The sequence below is a fragment of the Brachypodium distachyon genome, chromosome 3 (assembly GCF_000005505.3).
Source record: "Brachypodium distachyon strain Bd21 chromosome 3, Brachypodium_distachyon_v3.0, whole genome shotgun sequence".
Lineage (NCBI taxonomy): Eukaryota > Viridiplantae > Streptophyta > Magnoliopsida > Poales > Poaceae > Brachypodium > Brachypodium distachyon.
In genome coordinates this window covers 54,505,346-54,519,825 of record NC_016133.3, presented here as the reverse complement: position 1 = coordinate 54,519,825, position 14,480 = coordinate 54,505,346, and the positions used below count along the sequence as shown (strand labels likewise).

At 53.5% G+C, this 14,480-nt stretch overlaps 1 protein-coding gene across 1 annotated transcript; it reads left to right on the top strand.

Moving 5' to 3' along the window:
• Positions 1-1,054: 1,054 nt before the first annotated feature.
• On the top strand, positions 1,055-13,281 carry LOC112271703. The gene is made up of 7 exons (XM_024461472.1): positions 1,055-1,101; positions 1,186-1,830; positions 1,907-2,022; positions 2,093-2,143; positions 11,666-12,263; positions 12,350-12,697; positions 12,926-13,281. The coding sequence occupies exons 2-7, from the start codon at positions 1,323-1,325 to the stop codon at positions 13,279-13,281; spliced, it is 1,977 nt and encodes a 658-aa protein (XP_024317240.1). The 5' UTR covers positions 1,055-1,101; positions 1,186-1,322.
• The last annotated feature ends 1,199 nt before the right edge of the window (positions 13,282-14,480 follow it).

The window sequence follows — 14,480 nt, the reverse complement described above, 5'->3', positions numbered from 1 at the left end:
TTTACGCGGGTGGGCCGATGAGCGAGTGGGCCTGCAGCCCGTGGAGCTGCGGCCTCTTCTTTTTTGTTTTTGCGGCGCGGGACGGGGGCTTTGGCTCCAGGCCCGTAGTTTTCCTTCTTCTGCCGATTCTTTTCGGAACATGACCTTATTTGGCTAATTCTTGGCGGATCTTTTTTTGCAGGTGAGATGGCAGGACCCGACGTCAAGCGTCCGGTTGGTGAGCCGCCGAGGGGGTCTTTCGCGGCGCAGCTTGCAGCGAACCAACCGTCGCGGAAGAAGAAGGTCTCTTTCAGCCCTCGTGGTGGCCCTCCCTTGGTTCCGACAGCGCCGGTGGACGGCGGAGGTTGGGCACACGACCACCTTCTCCCGAGGATCTTGCCCAGCTGGAGGAGGCGGGATACTTCCCCAAGGGGGACGGTATCCTGCCCGATGGCGAGGAGGTGAGGCTCGACCAGTGGCGTCGTCCGGGATGCATCGTGGCATTCTCGGCTTGGTTCCACGCCGGCCTGTGTGTGCCTATTCACCCCTTCTTGCTAGAGTTCCCAGAGACATACGGCATCGAGTTGGCCCAGCTTCACCCGTCGACGATCGTGAGGTTGAACGTTTTCAGGTGGCTGTGTGAGACGGCGCTTCACGAGAAGGCTTCGATGAAGCTTCTGCTCTTCTGCTTTACCGTGGAGGTGAGGGAGCTGCTCACTCCGGACGGCTTTGCTCTGAGCGTCTTTGGTTAGGTGAACCTGAGGCTTCGTTCCGGCTTTGGGGACGACTTCCTGCTCATGCCGGGGAAGAGTGCGGAGAAGTTGTTCGTCAAGTGGGAGTCCCAGTGGTTTCTTCTTCGGGCTTCGAAGACCCGTCTTCGGCACACGGGTGATCTTCCTCGGCACTCTGGGGCCGGTGGTCTTAGGGAGGTGTCTCACCCCGGCGATCCTCGATCAGTCGACTTCTGGAAAGGGGCCAAGATCAAGGAGGTGTCCGCCGAGAGGAGCTTTCGTGACCTCATGGAGGAGATGGTGATGGTGGGACGCTTCATGATGAGGAGCCGTCCGAGGTCCGAGATTGGGATCCCTCGATCTTTCCGTCCTCCACAGCTTGTCACCGCACGTGAGTGGCGCCCCTCTCCCCTTCGTGCTTTGCTTGTTTTCCCTTGTGAAGGTACTTAACAATTTTGGCTTGTCTTTTTTTCAGCGACGTTTTCCGAGGAGAGGGCGGCGTTGTGGGCCGCGCAGCTGATAGGTCCATACGGCGGACCGGAGCACCGCAACTACGAGACCAAGATCAGCGAGGGTGGATTCCACAACATCATCACGAGGTGCTTCGGGAAGATGGTGCCGGTGCGACAGGACCCGAAGCTTGGTCGTCTTCTCCGAGTGGACGATCGCTACTCCCACTTGGCCACACCGTCGATGTTGGCGGTGGGGTCCAAGTTGCGGGACTCTTGCGGGAAGGCGAACGCGGGAACGGCGGTGCTGGGCTTGGCGGTGCCTGTCGTGCCGGTTCCCAAGATACCTCGTTCGTCGAGTGGATGCAAGAGGAAGGCTCCCCCGACTCCTTCTCCTTCTCTTGACTACGGCCCGGCGGATTCGGCGGATCCTGTCGTGGGCGAGTCGAGGTCCCCCCTGAGGATGACCTTGGACCTGCACATGAAGGGGAAGATTGGACTTGAGCAAGTTCTTCCTCCTTCAAGTCACGAGGTTGAGGCTTTCACTTGCGAGACAGGGCTTCGGCTTCGGAGCGACTCAGTGGTGGAGTTGTCGACCGGAGCCAGCGGTGCGGGCGTCCAGGTGTTCTCCATTGGTCGCGAGCGTCCCGAGGAGAATGCTCCTACCTCGGGTGAGTGCCCTTCTCTTTTGGTCACGTCATTCCTTTTCCGAATGATTTTGACATGATCTCCTTGGTTTGTTTTTAGGTGCGAGGGCTGCGGAGCCCGGGGTTCTTGAGGGCGAGCCCCCGACTCAAGCGAGGGATGGAGTGCTTCCATCGACCGTGGATGGACCGAGAGACCCTTTCGTGACACTGGAGCTGGTGAGCATCCGTGACGTACCTCCCTTGGTTCTTTGGGTTAGCTTTTGTGCTAACTCCCTCTTCTTTGTAGGTGAGGGGTTTGGTCAAGGCCGTGGGCGCCCTTCCTGCCCTTAAGACTCAGGTGGGGGTGCTTTCCGCTGCTTTGGACGTGGAGATGTCCAAGTCTACCCTTTCTTTGAGCGAGTTGGCTTCGGAGAGGGTGCGGCGCGAGGCCATGGAGGCCGAGCTTTCTCGCGTTTCGGCGGAGCTCGCGGCCGCGGAGACTAGGGCTCGACTTGCTGAGGAGCGCCAGAGGGACGAGATTACGAGGACCCGTCGAGTTGAGGAGGACTTGGTGGTGGCCGTGGAGGCCGAGCTTTCTCGCGTTTCGGCGGAGCTCGCGGCCGCGGAGACCAGGCGAGCAGGGTGCTTACTTCCTAGGTGGAGCTCATTAAGTCTACCGTGAAGAAGTGCCTCCTGAGTACGGGTGCCCGACTTGTTTCGTCGGCGGTTGCGACAGTCCTGGACGACGGTGCCGGGATGAGTGGGCTTGAGGGTGAGATGTCTCACGGGGCGAAGAAGTTTCTGGCGGACCAGGGTGCTCCTCTTCGTGCTCAGGCTCGACGCTTCGTGCGTTGCCTTGAGCCTGCTCATGCATAACTCGCTTATTTACGGTTCTCTTTAAATGCGTTTTAAGGAGCTTCCGGCCCTCGAGGGACTTGGTTCTACTTGGCGGATGGCCTCGAGGCACGCTAAGATCCACCAAGGAACAAGTCGCTAGTAGCGACCTATGTCCGTGGACATTCTTTAGAGGATGCTTGGGCCCACGGAGGCCTTTCCGCGTTCCTCAGTGCGCGGCACAGGGGCAGCGGCTCTTTTTACGACGATGAGTCATGTGAGTGTCTCGTGTCACTCTTAATTTTTCCTCAAGGACTTGTTTTATTGATCCTTGCTTCCTTGTCTTAAGGTATGGCCTGATGGGCGCTTACAAGCCTTACGTAAACGCGGTCTTGTTGGCACTTACGATCCCTCGTAGTTTCGTAGGGAAACGGCCGGTTGGGCGCTGATAGTCTTTTTTCGGGAGCGGCAAGGATTGCCCTTGAAGGTCCTCCTTAGGCGTAGAAACGCCGGAGCTTGTCGCCGTTCCAGGCCGACAAGATTTTTCCCTTTCATATTCTCGAGGTGGTATGCACCATTTCCCAATACTACGGTGATGCGGTATGGTCCTTCCTGTTTAGGGTCGAGTTTGCGCTGGAGCTTTGGGTTGACGTTCTTTTTCAGCACGAGATCTCCTTGGGAGAAGGCTCGTTCCCGCACTCTTGTGTTGTAGAAGCATGCAGCGCTTTGCTCGTAGACGGCGTGCCTCATGAGGGCTTTGTCATGAGCTTCTTCCACAAGATCGATAGCCGTCTTGTGATGCTCTTCATCTTCGATGAAGGCAATTGGGGTGGCTTCTTGGAGCCTTTCAACCCGAGGTGAGCGGAACTCGGCCCGACGGGAAGAACTGCTTCGGCTACATACACCAAAGAGAATGGTGTTCGGCCCGTGGAACGGCTTACAGAGGTGTGTATGCCCCAAACCACGCTAGCGAGTTCATCTCCCCATGCTCCCCTTACTTTGCTAACCGTGTGCTCTACTCTTCGGCGGAGTCCTTGGAGGATTAGTCCATTTGCCCTTTCGCATGAGCCATTGCTCTTGGGGTAAGCTACGGATGCGAAGTGCAGCTTGATCTCAAGGCATTCGCAGAATTTGATGAATTCCGCACAGTCGAACTGTTTGCCATTGTCCACGGTTAGCTCTCGCGGGACGCCATATCGGCATATGATGTTTCCCAGAAAAAATGTTGAACGGCCTGTGACGTGATCTTGCCGAGCGGCGCTGCTTCTATCCATTTGGAGAAGTAATCAATCGTCACCACGAGGTATTTGCAGCCCCTGTTGCATGCGGGGAAAGTCCCGAGAAGGTCCATTCCCCGGCGTGCAAATGGCCATGTTATCGGAATATTCTTCAGGAAAGTCACGGGCGCATGGATTGACATAGCCATTTTCTGGCAAGCTTCGCATTTCCGCAATATGGTGATTGCGTCTTGCACCATGGTGGGCCAATAGAATCCCTAACGTAAGGCTTTTGCCACGGTGGCTCTTGGCGCAAGATGGTGGCCGCATATTCCTGAATGGATTTTCAGGAGGAGCTCGGCTCCCTGGTCAGGAGTTATGCACTTAAGCAATGCGGCAGCTCCTTTCTTGTATAGGATGCCGTCGAGGAGGACGTACATCTTGGCTTTTGCGAGCAGAGTTTTGGCGCTCGGGCCTTCTGCTTCTTCGTCCACTTCGCCTTTCAAGGCGCGGATAATCGGTGTCATTCAAGAGGGTGGAGCGTCGATGACCATGCTAGTCTTTGAAGCTTCGTCAAGGGCGTCGGCTTCTTCCTTTATGGATGGGGCACGAATTACTTCGAAGAATGCACCGGGTGGCAGCGGTTCTTTGGAACCGGCCGTTCGGGCTAACCTGTCGGCCAGGTGATTTTCTCCTCGCAGAATGCGTCACGCCTCCATACCTAGGAAATACCGTTCCATCTTGCGAACTTCTTCGATATATTTCTTCATCCTTTCATCAAGGCATTGATATGACTTGTCCATTTGGTTTATCACCAGTTGGGAGTCTCCTTGGATGAGAAGGCATCGGACTCCCATGGCCTTGGCCAGTCGAAGCCCGAGAAGTAGCGCCTCATATTTCGGCATATTGTTGGTGGCGTTGAAGTCAAGATGAGCGGTGTATTTCAAGATCTTGCCTTCGGGGCTGATGACTATGACTCCGGCCCCGGCGCCGTTGAGGCGCTTGGAGCCATCGAACCTCATTATCCAATGTGGTTTGGGGGGCTCGATTTTGGATGCGATTTCTTCGGACGGGGTTAGTGGAGCATGCCGCTCGGCCACAAAGTCAGCCAGGACTTGGAATTTTATGTCCGTTCTTGCCGTGAGTTCTAGCGAGAAAGGGGCCAATTCCGTTGCCCATTTGGCGATTCTTCCGATAGCTTCCTTATTGCCGAAGACTTTCTTGAGTGGGAAGGTAGTTGGCACCATGATGTTGTGGCCCATGAAGTAATGACGGAGTTTTCGAGAGGCCATGAGGAGGGCATATGCGATTTTCTCAATCTGGGTGTATCGACCCTTTGCTCCTTCCAAGGCTTCGCTCACGTAATATACCGGGGGTTGTGAGCCGTCTTCCTCCTTCACGAGTGCTGCGCTTATGGCAACCGGGGTCGCGGCAAGGTACAGGAGCAAAGGTTCCCCCTGCTTTGGGCTCGTGAGAAGCGGAGGGGTCGACAAATAAGTCTTGAGCTCTTCGAAGCCCCTTTGAGCTTTGTCGGTTCACTCAAAGTTGTCGAGACTTCTCAAGGCTTTGAAAAAAGGAAGACCCTTCTCGGCTGACCGGGCGACGAATCGTCCCAAGGCCGCCATTTTTCCTGCTAGACGTTGCACATTTTTGACGGAGCGAGGAGCCTCCATCTCCATGATGGCCCGGATTTTCTCCGGGTTGGCCTCGATCCCTCGTTGAGAGACGAGAAAGCCCAAGAGTTTCCCTCCTCGAACTGTGAATGCGCACTTCTCCGGATTGAGCTTTACGCCGTACTTGCGGAGGTTGTCGAAGGTTTCTTGCAGGTCCTGGGATGGGTCTTCGCAATTTGACTTTTGATGACGGCGTCGTCAACGTAGACTTCCGCGTTTCTCCCCAATTGTTCCTTGAAGATGAGGCTGACGAGGCGTTGGAAAGGTTCGCCAGCGTTTCTCAAACCAGTGATGAAACTGGTCTTTTCCTCGTCTTCCTTGGTCATGTGACATTCGTGATACCCTGAATAGGCGTCTAAGAAGCTCAACCTTTCGCATCCTGCCGTGGAGTCGACCAGTTGGTCGATTCGGGGAGCGGGTAGTCGTCCTTGGGACACGCTTTGTTCAAGTCGGTGAAGTCGACACACATTCGCCACTTGCCGTTGGCTTTCTTTACCAAGACCGGATTGGCTAACCACTCAGGGTGCCAAACTTCTCGGATGAGACCAGCATTGGAGAGTTTGGCGATTTCTTGTTTGATGACTTCGCTTCGCTCGGTGGAGAGTTTCCGAAGCCTCTGCTTTACGGGAGCTTTGTCGGGTCTCACGGCGAGGCGATGTTCCATGACGTCGCGCGGGACTCCTCCCATGTCGGAAGGTGACCAAGCGAAGAGGTCGGAATTCTTCCGAAGCAGGTCGACGAGTTCCTCCTCGAGTTTACTCGGGAGGTCGGCTCCGATCTTCACCGTGCGCGTGACGTCATCTTGGGAGACGCGTACTTCCTTGAGTTCTCCTTCGGGGAGGGGCTTAGGGATGTAGCGCTCTTGGAGATTGGTTTCGGATGCTCCCGCGTTCGAAATCATGTTAATACTCTTGGATGATTCTCCCTTTTCGGCGCACTTGGTCTCGTGGCGGTAGAGTGTCTTTCTATCGGAAGATTGCTCGCCACGGACCGTTGTCACGCCCTTCGGGCCTGGGATCTTCATGCACAAAAAGTTGTGGTGGACGGCGCAAAGTCGGTTTAGCGTCGTCCTCCCGAGGATGGTGTTAAAGGAGGCCCCCATATCCACCACGTCGAACCGTACGAGCTAGGTTTGATGATTTGTGGCGTCTCCGAAGGTCGTGAGGAGCTCCATTTGTCCGAGCGGGTGAATGGACTTCCCCGGCACGAAACCGGTGAGGGGATAAAGGGATGGCTGCGGCGAGCCGTTCTTGTATCCCCCTTGTGGCTCCATCAGCTTCTTTAATGTGCTCAGATATAGGATGTCGGCGGAGCTTCCGCCATCCACAAGAATTTTCTTGAGCTCACAATTGGCGACGATCGCCGTCACAAAGAGGGCGTCTTCATGTGGGAAGCGTATCCTCTTGGTGTCTTCTTCGGTGAAGGCAATTGGCACGCTCGCCCACTTGGGTGGTGGTGTCCGGGTGAAGGTTCCCACGACATTGACTTCATGAGCATACTCCTTGAGTTGTCGCTTTGACCCCCGTCCCGTGGTAGAGCCCCCGAGTATCACTCCGACGTGATGTGCAGGTTCTTGAAACGGGAGGTTATCCTCCTTGGGTGCTGGGTCAGCGACAAGGACGTTGGCGGGGCGTGGAGCCTCGGCTGTCTTCTCATCCTTGCGCCAGGCTTGCATTCGTGCCTGAAACTCTTCATGAGCCGCGATGAGAGTGTTGCACTCTTCGGTGTTGTGGCTTGCCGAGTTGTGGATGAGGCATCTCCCAGTTGCTCCCTCGGCGGGGCAAGGTGGCTTCTTGGGCTACCACGTCTTTTGGGATGGTGCTTGTCCTTCGACGGCGAAGATCTTCCGGGCTTGGTTGCCGGGGGCCTTTTTCCCCCACCTCATCTTCTTCTTGGAAGACGAAGTAGGCGCAGAGGGTTTGTCGGACGAGGGAGCTCCTTCAGGAGCGGCGCGTGGCACGTCTTTTTTGGCGATGTCCCCGTCTTCGCCCTGGGCGTATTCTTGCAAGATTCGATAGAGCTCCTCGGTCGTCTTCGGCGGGTTACGACTTAGAGCCCGATTCACTTCTCCTTGGAGAAGACCTTGCATGCATGCGTCGATCACGGTGGTCGACGACGGGTTGGCGATTTGGCTTCGCACCTTTGCAAAGCGATGGAAGAAGCTTCGGAGGGATTCCTCCGGCTTTTGCTTTACGGCGTATAGCTCGTGAGGCTGCACGGGTTCATTGAAGTTTCCTTGAAAGTTGACGATGAAGACCTCTTGGAGGTGCTCCCATGAGTGCACGGAGTTCTTCCGCAGGTTATAAAACCAAGTTTGCTCCATTCCGGTGAGCGCGAGCGGAAAGAGGTTGCACATCTCGACGAGACCTCCCCCGGCGGCCGTATGGCGGTGGAGTAGACATCCAAGAATTGAAAAGGATTCGACTCCCCGTCGTATGGCCGTATTGTGGGTGGCTTGAACCTTGGCGGAAAAGGTGCGTCTTGGATCTCCCGCGTGAGCGGGTTGCAAGTCGGCCGATTCTTTTGGTTCCTTCGGTGGCGAGGTCCTCCCTCGTCGCTTTCGTCGCTAGAGGGGTCGCTTGGAGAATGATCTCGGCGTTTTCTTGGAGGGTCGGAGCGTCGACGAGAATTCTTTTCGCCGCCGGCACGGGCTCCGGATTCCGCCACTTGCTCGTTTCCATGCACGCTGGGGTCTCGTTCCCTGCGAGGCGCAGCTTGAGGTGGTACCCGGTGGCCGCCTTGTTCGACCCCGACGGGGGGAGCAAGGGGCGCTTGCGGGGCACTAGCAAAGCGAGGTTGATGTTGAGTGTGTGCGACTTGGAGAGCGCCATGCGGCGGAAGCCCCCAATAAGGATGATACCAAGGAGCTCCTTGGGCGATCGCGACGAGTGCCAGTGGAGGTAATCCCGGGTTGGAGGGGTCGTAGGCCGGGACTCCTTGGTTTTCTGGCGCGGATCCTCCCGACGCCACATTGTTTCCTCTCGTAGGTTCCGAGGGCAAGGTCACCACCAGTTGTAGGGAAGGTGGCGCGAAGCCCATCGAGCGAGGCATGCCGAGTTCCGTATCCCCTGCGGGGGCGGCAACCGTAGGCAGCTCGTCGATCCTTGCCACTACGTTGGTGAGTGTCGAGGGACCGCCTACGACGGTTTCGAGCACCTCGGTTCCTTCCGGGATGGCTGGTAGCGGAGGGGCGACCGCGACTTTTGTCGTGGCGACCATGCTAGCGGCGACGTCCGGATTGGTGAGGGTTCCTTCTTTCTCGGAAACCCCCGAGGCATTTGCTTTCTTCGTTTGCAACCGTGTAGACTTCGTGGCAAGTTGAGGACCTGATGAAGTCGGCTTCGTCGGGGCCATTAGATCTTCAATTGCGGCGAGGGTTTTCCACGGTTGGTGCCACTGTTGTTGTTCTTGACAACAATTAGAGTAAGGGGTGCCAATGCTCGATGGCACAAGTGCGGGTATAAAAGTAGGGCGTGTACGCCGGCCTTATAGCGAAGGTCGCCGTATACTTGGACAAGTTAACACGTCAATATTTTTTGAATAGGTTCGGTCGACCCTGCGGGTGCGACTTAATCCTATGTTAGGAAAGGCTTCGAGGGGGTTGTTAGCCAAGGGCTTGGGCTGAGCGGATCTTTCCAAGACACCTTTTGGCGAGAGGTTTGTCGGGGCCGTCTCGTACTTGGACCGAACGCATCTTTACAAGTATCGAGGTTAGGATACCCTCGGAACTATAACCCAACCCCTTCTCCTTCGAGCCCGTGCCAACCAAGGTTAGTTCAGAATCTCGAAACTAGAGTCCCGTAGAAGGTTTCCTTGAGGCCGATCGACTTTCAGTCGAAATCGGCGTGCGAGAGCGAACCTTAGAGAGAGCACTATGTCTCTCTTCCCTTGAGTTTATTCAAATAAGAGTGAATGGTACATGCCCCCATGGGGGAATATTTATAGCCTAGGGGTTCATAACAAAAGACCATGGTTAAAAGTGAGAGTAAAATGGTAAAAGTAGCTCTTTTGATTCATAACTTTTGTGTGCACCATGAGGGGGAAGTGAGGGATGGTCCATGGTGGACCAAAAGTCTCATCCCACACCTTTCTAGCCTACTCTAACTTATTTGACCATTTGACCATGGCATGAAAGACTTGACTTGTTGACTTGTCTTTCTTTACCACGTAGAATTGATCGCGCCACATGTGCATCTTGACTCGTGTTTGGGAAACGTTGACTTGGTCGTCGTCACATAGAATTTACGGCTCGGTCCATATAACAATTTTATTTTACTACGACAATTTTCTTTTGCGGATCCCCTTGAAGCCGAAGAAGAAGGGGCTCGGAGGCAGCCTGAGGCGACGAACGGAACTGGCCATGAAACCTGAGAGAAGCACAAACGTACCATCATCCTTCTGTTCCGCACTTCCGCTGGCTTCGCGTTGTCCACGCCCACGAACACGCAGCAAGATGCTCAAGCTAAATCGAAATCTTGACGACGGATTGGTCTGCACAGATAAATAACAAGTCTAGCGATGGTCTGAAAAGGATTCAGACCGCCGGACGGTTACATGATTGAGGCGTGGAGGTTGTTAATCAGAAGTGTAATAGTATGGAGATGTCATACTGAGCTCGGCATTGCATTTTTTGTTTTTTGTTGTTATTGTTGGTTGGTTGAGCCTCACAGTAATGTTTCTTCTTTTTACCGTTTCGACTTGCGTGCATGTTGCTGTGGATTGATGTTGTTCTAATTTCTCTTTGTGTGCTTGCCTCAAGAAAAAAGAGAAAATATCGCCTAATTACTTCAGTTTTGGGTCCCCTAATAATTTTAGTTTTGTTAACGGTCCGGAGTAGCGCGTATCCGGCTTTTTTTCTCTTTTCGAAAAGGAGGAATGCCCCCCGCCTGCGTATCCGGCTAGTACCGTATCAATGGCCAATCATCTCAGAAAAAGGAAAACTCCTCGATGAATTTACATACCGACCCCAAACCGAATCAAGTTTGAAATACAAATTTTGTAGCGGCCCCATCAACGCCTACCCCGTCTACTAGAAATTGTGATGAGAATTAAAAGGGTGTGTTTCATTCCACGGAGGCTTTGATACCTTCTTGGCCCAGACTCGAGCCTTAGCCCAAATGGCCAAATCCATGCTTCGCCATGAAAGACGCAGCTGCTATATATGATCAATATATATTTTTTTCTCGACAAATCTGATCAGACACACTTCTCCTAAAAATCCCGTTGTAAAAGTTAACAAACTATGCATATATATACCTTCAAAGCAGAACCATAAGTTGAGCAAAACTCTCAGGATTAGTCTTGGACTAACAAGACTAAACTACCCTTCTCAATTTAAAAGGTAGTGCTCCATATGTTTTAATCTCCGCGCTTGATTTAAACAAGAGGATGCACCGAAGAAAGGCTAAAAAGGAATCAACGTGTTGGCTTATTTCGAGAATCAATCACGTGAAAACGCACTCTACGCGGCTAGCTCGTGTCTTTATTTCTTTTAAATCAAATCTCTGGTCTCTCGTTACAACTTACAACCTGATTACAAGCTACGATATGCATGCACTGCCAGACCTGCTTGCACACGACACAAATCCTAAACCAACGTGAACACTAACAGCACAAACCAACTTAAACCTAGTACTGTACTACTCAGACACGTTCAGAACTCAGACTCAAGATTACTTACTGTAGTTCCTAACACAACGGTGCCCGGATGGCTATATATACGCGCCTGTCCTATCCTAAATCGAACTTTGAGCTCGTTTCCGTATCGGCGACCGGAAGCGCGCACCAAGAACTCCCCTACTCCCGGATGCATATATAATCTCCTGATCGTAATAAAGAAAGAAAAGGAGTTTCGTGTTAGACCCAACATGACTGCAACAAAAGAGGAGGAATCTGCGCTGCTGTCCGGCTTCGGCACGAGGCCATGGCTGGTCCAGGCGTTAACGCGCGGCGGAGACCAACTGACGTTCGTTGACCCGTCGGACGGGAGCTCACACAGGGTGTCCGTCCCGGAGATGCAAGGGAAAACGTGCTTAGGCTGCATCCACGGCGGAGACTGGCTGCTGATGCTCGACGAGTCCACGGCCGAATGCTTCCTCCTCCGCCTCACCTCCGGATCATCCGGCGAGCGATCCATCATCATCTTCCACGTCCAAGAAGACGATCCCGCTGCCTCCTCTGCGCGAGCCGCTGGAAAACATTGTAACATACGCCTCGCTCGGGCCCTCGCCGGCGCACCCGGACTTCGCCGTGGTGGTCGCCATCTCACGCGAGTCAGAAGAGGATGGATCTCTAGACAGGTGGCTGCTCCACTGCCGCCCCGGCGACCCAGAGTGGTCCGACCTCGCCTCGCAGTCGCCGATGCCTAGCCTCACGAGCCGTCTGATCAGCTACGGAGGGCAGGTTTACTGGTTCGGCGATTCAAACACTCTCGCCGTAATCGGTCCGGACGACGAAGTGCTCCGAGCGCGGCTGATCCACACCGTCGTCCCTAGGGGTAAGAGAAAACACGACATGCCGACGGGGTACTGTCTTGTGGAGTCGTGCGGGGACCTCTTCGTCGTGCCCATAGAGCAGTTCAGGATGTTTGAAAACGACGGCACCCCCAGCGCCATTGCTGTGTTTCGCCTGGATCTCGAGTCCAGGGAGTGGAGCAGCGTGGATAGCATCGGCGACGACCGCGCGTTCCTCGTCTCCGGCCGTCATGGCTTCTCCGTGCCCGTCGCCCAGGCAGGGGGCAGCTTTGTGCAGCAGGGTAACTGTGTGTATTTCGTGGCGTCGAGCTGCGACTGCGAGAGGCTCTACAAGTTCTGCTTGGACGACATGACCGTCAGCTTCCAGAAGATCCTCCCAGAGCCTACCGAGCCTTGGAGCAGAGTATTCTGGGCAGTCCCGCCAGCGTTGCAGGAGGTGGAAGAAATTTAAGACTGTTGCCGACTAACCACATCGCGCCGAAAGAGGTTTGTGAATCCAGCTTCCAGTCAGTGGAAGATGAAGAACAAGCAGCAGCAACCTCTGGAACGCCACCATGGGAAGATCTGCCAATCGAATTGCTAGAGTTGGTCGTCTCAAAACTATCTTTGGTGGATCGTATTCGATTTCCAGCCGTGTGCAAGACATGGAGCATGGTGTCCAGTCCATTTGAGGAAGCCAAGGTCTGGCCTTGGCTCATGCACTGCTCCGGCCGAGGTGAGCTGTGCAAGCTCTTTGACCCTCTCCGAGGCGAGGAGTACACCATTCGGGTTAAAGCATTCGACCCAGCCGACGATAGCGAAGACGAAGACGATGAATTTTTTCTTCGATGGCGAAGACGAAGCCTATGAGCATTTTTTCCGATCCTCGAAAAATGGCTGGGTGGCAGTGTCGACCGGTGTCAACATCTCGTTGACTTCGTCTTTATAAACCCCTTCACAAGAGAGATGGTGGAAGCTCCAATTTTCGAAAGGAAATACCACTACAAGGGCTTGTGGTGGTCAAACGCAGACCCGACGTCTCCAGACTGTGTCTTCTTTGGCATCAACAGCAACCATGATGGCAACCGCGTCGGTGTCTACACTTGGCAGGACAGCGAGGACGAGTGGACCGAAAAACATGCCCTAGAGTACCAAGAGCCGTTGTTCCCGGTTGCATTCAATAATCCTGTTTTGTTCCATGACAAGTTCTATTGCCTCGGTAGGAAGGGCAACTTGGGGACACTTGACCCAACTAACAATGCATGGACGATCTTGGAGAAGCCAGAACCACGAGGGCAGAGAGTTTTGCTACCTTGTTGAGCTCGGAGGGAAGCTGGTTTCGGTGTTCGTACGCAACGCCAATGAGCCACCACGAGTATTCAAGCTCGACGAGGCAATGATGGTCTGGATTGAGATGCATGAGATTGGTGGTGCGGCCTTGTTTCTGGACTACATGGCGTCCTACTCCGTGGCGTCACCGGAAGGTGGGCATGGTAACAGAATTTACTTTCCTAGGTATTCGGAGGATGGAAAGCAGGCGGCATTCTATGATATGGAGACCAAGTTGTACTACCCATCGTTCTACGGTCTCAAGCAACCACTGCAGTGTGTCTGGGTCGTGCCTCATCTACGTATATAGTAAATCAACATCCTAGATGGGACAACTCTGTGATGCCGCTTCCCGTGCTGTGGCGCCTGCAAGTTGCAAGCAAGAGGAGAGGATTAATTAAGCCACTGTTTTGTTTATTTTGTTGCGGGGAAACAGAGATTTTAATGATCAATCAAAAGGTTTACAATCATCACAAATTAAGCCGTCGTCTGGTTTCCTCGATTCGGAGTTGTTCGAAAACGGATCAGGTGGATTAGCTGAATCGAATGCGCGCATAAATAACAGGTAGACAACACATGGGAAGTACTAGTTGTAGCTTGACATTCATTCAGGTTATATTGAGCATCAAATTGGCATTTGGAGCACAGCGATCCCTCCCCAGACGACGCAGGCATACTACTAATTATACTGAAGAATACAAACGATGCCACGTGAAAAAAAGTATTTTGACACGTTGTGCTAGTATGAAAAAACGGAACTGCTAATGATTCAGGTCCATATATTGTTTCCCGGTCAAGCCAACCATCATCGACCCAGCACTTGATTAATCAAACAAAGGGAAGTGCTTCTATTCTTTCTAGAAAAAAAAAATCTGCACCAATTTCAATGCACATCTAAAGGCATGCTCCCCGTTCCAAAATAAATCTCATATAGATTTGTACACTTGTATCAAGACAACTCTCGTTTCTGTTGCTTAACCACTCATATTAGATTAAAAATAAATGAATGTGAGTAGTTATTGGTCGAATGCGGATACCAAGAAAAAATGAGGTGTATTGTGGAACTTCATAGTAAATCTATACACGTTATATTTTGGATCTCCCGCGTGAATCTATACACGGGCCTTGAGTGGGCTCGATTTTCACGGGCCTTGAGTGGGTCAGGTAAAAATACCCGCGGGTAACCCGTG

Excerpts from the sequence above, each read along its gene's own strand:
- LOC112271703 (XM_024461472.1), top strand. The coding sequence starts at position 1,323 with ATGGTGCCGGTGCGACAGGACCCGAAGCTTGGTCGTCTTCTCCGAGTG. Across the intron at positions 1,831-1,906 it reads GGAGAATGCTCCTACCTCGG|GTGCGAGGGCTGCGGAGCCC; the intron begins GTGAGTGCCCTT and ends GTTTGTTTTTAG. Across the intron at positions 12,264-12,349 it reads GGGCAGCTTTGTGCAGCAGG|AAGATCCTCCCAGAGCCTAC; the intron begins GTAACTGTGTGT and ends GTCAGCTTCCAG.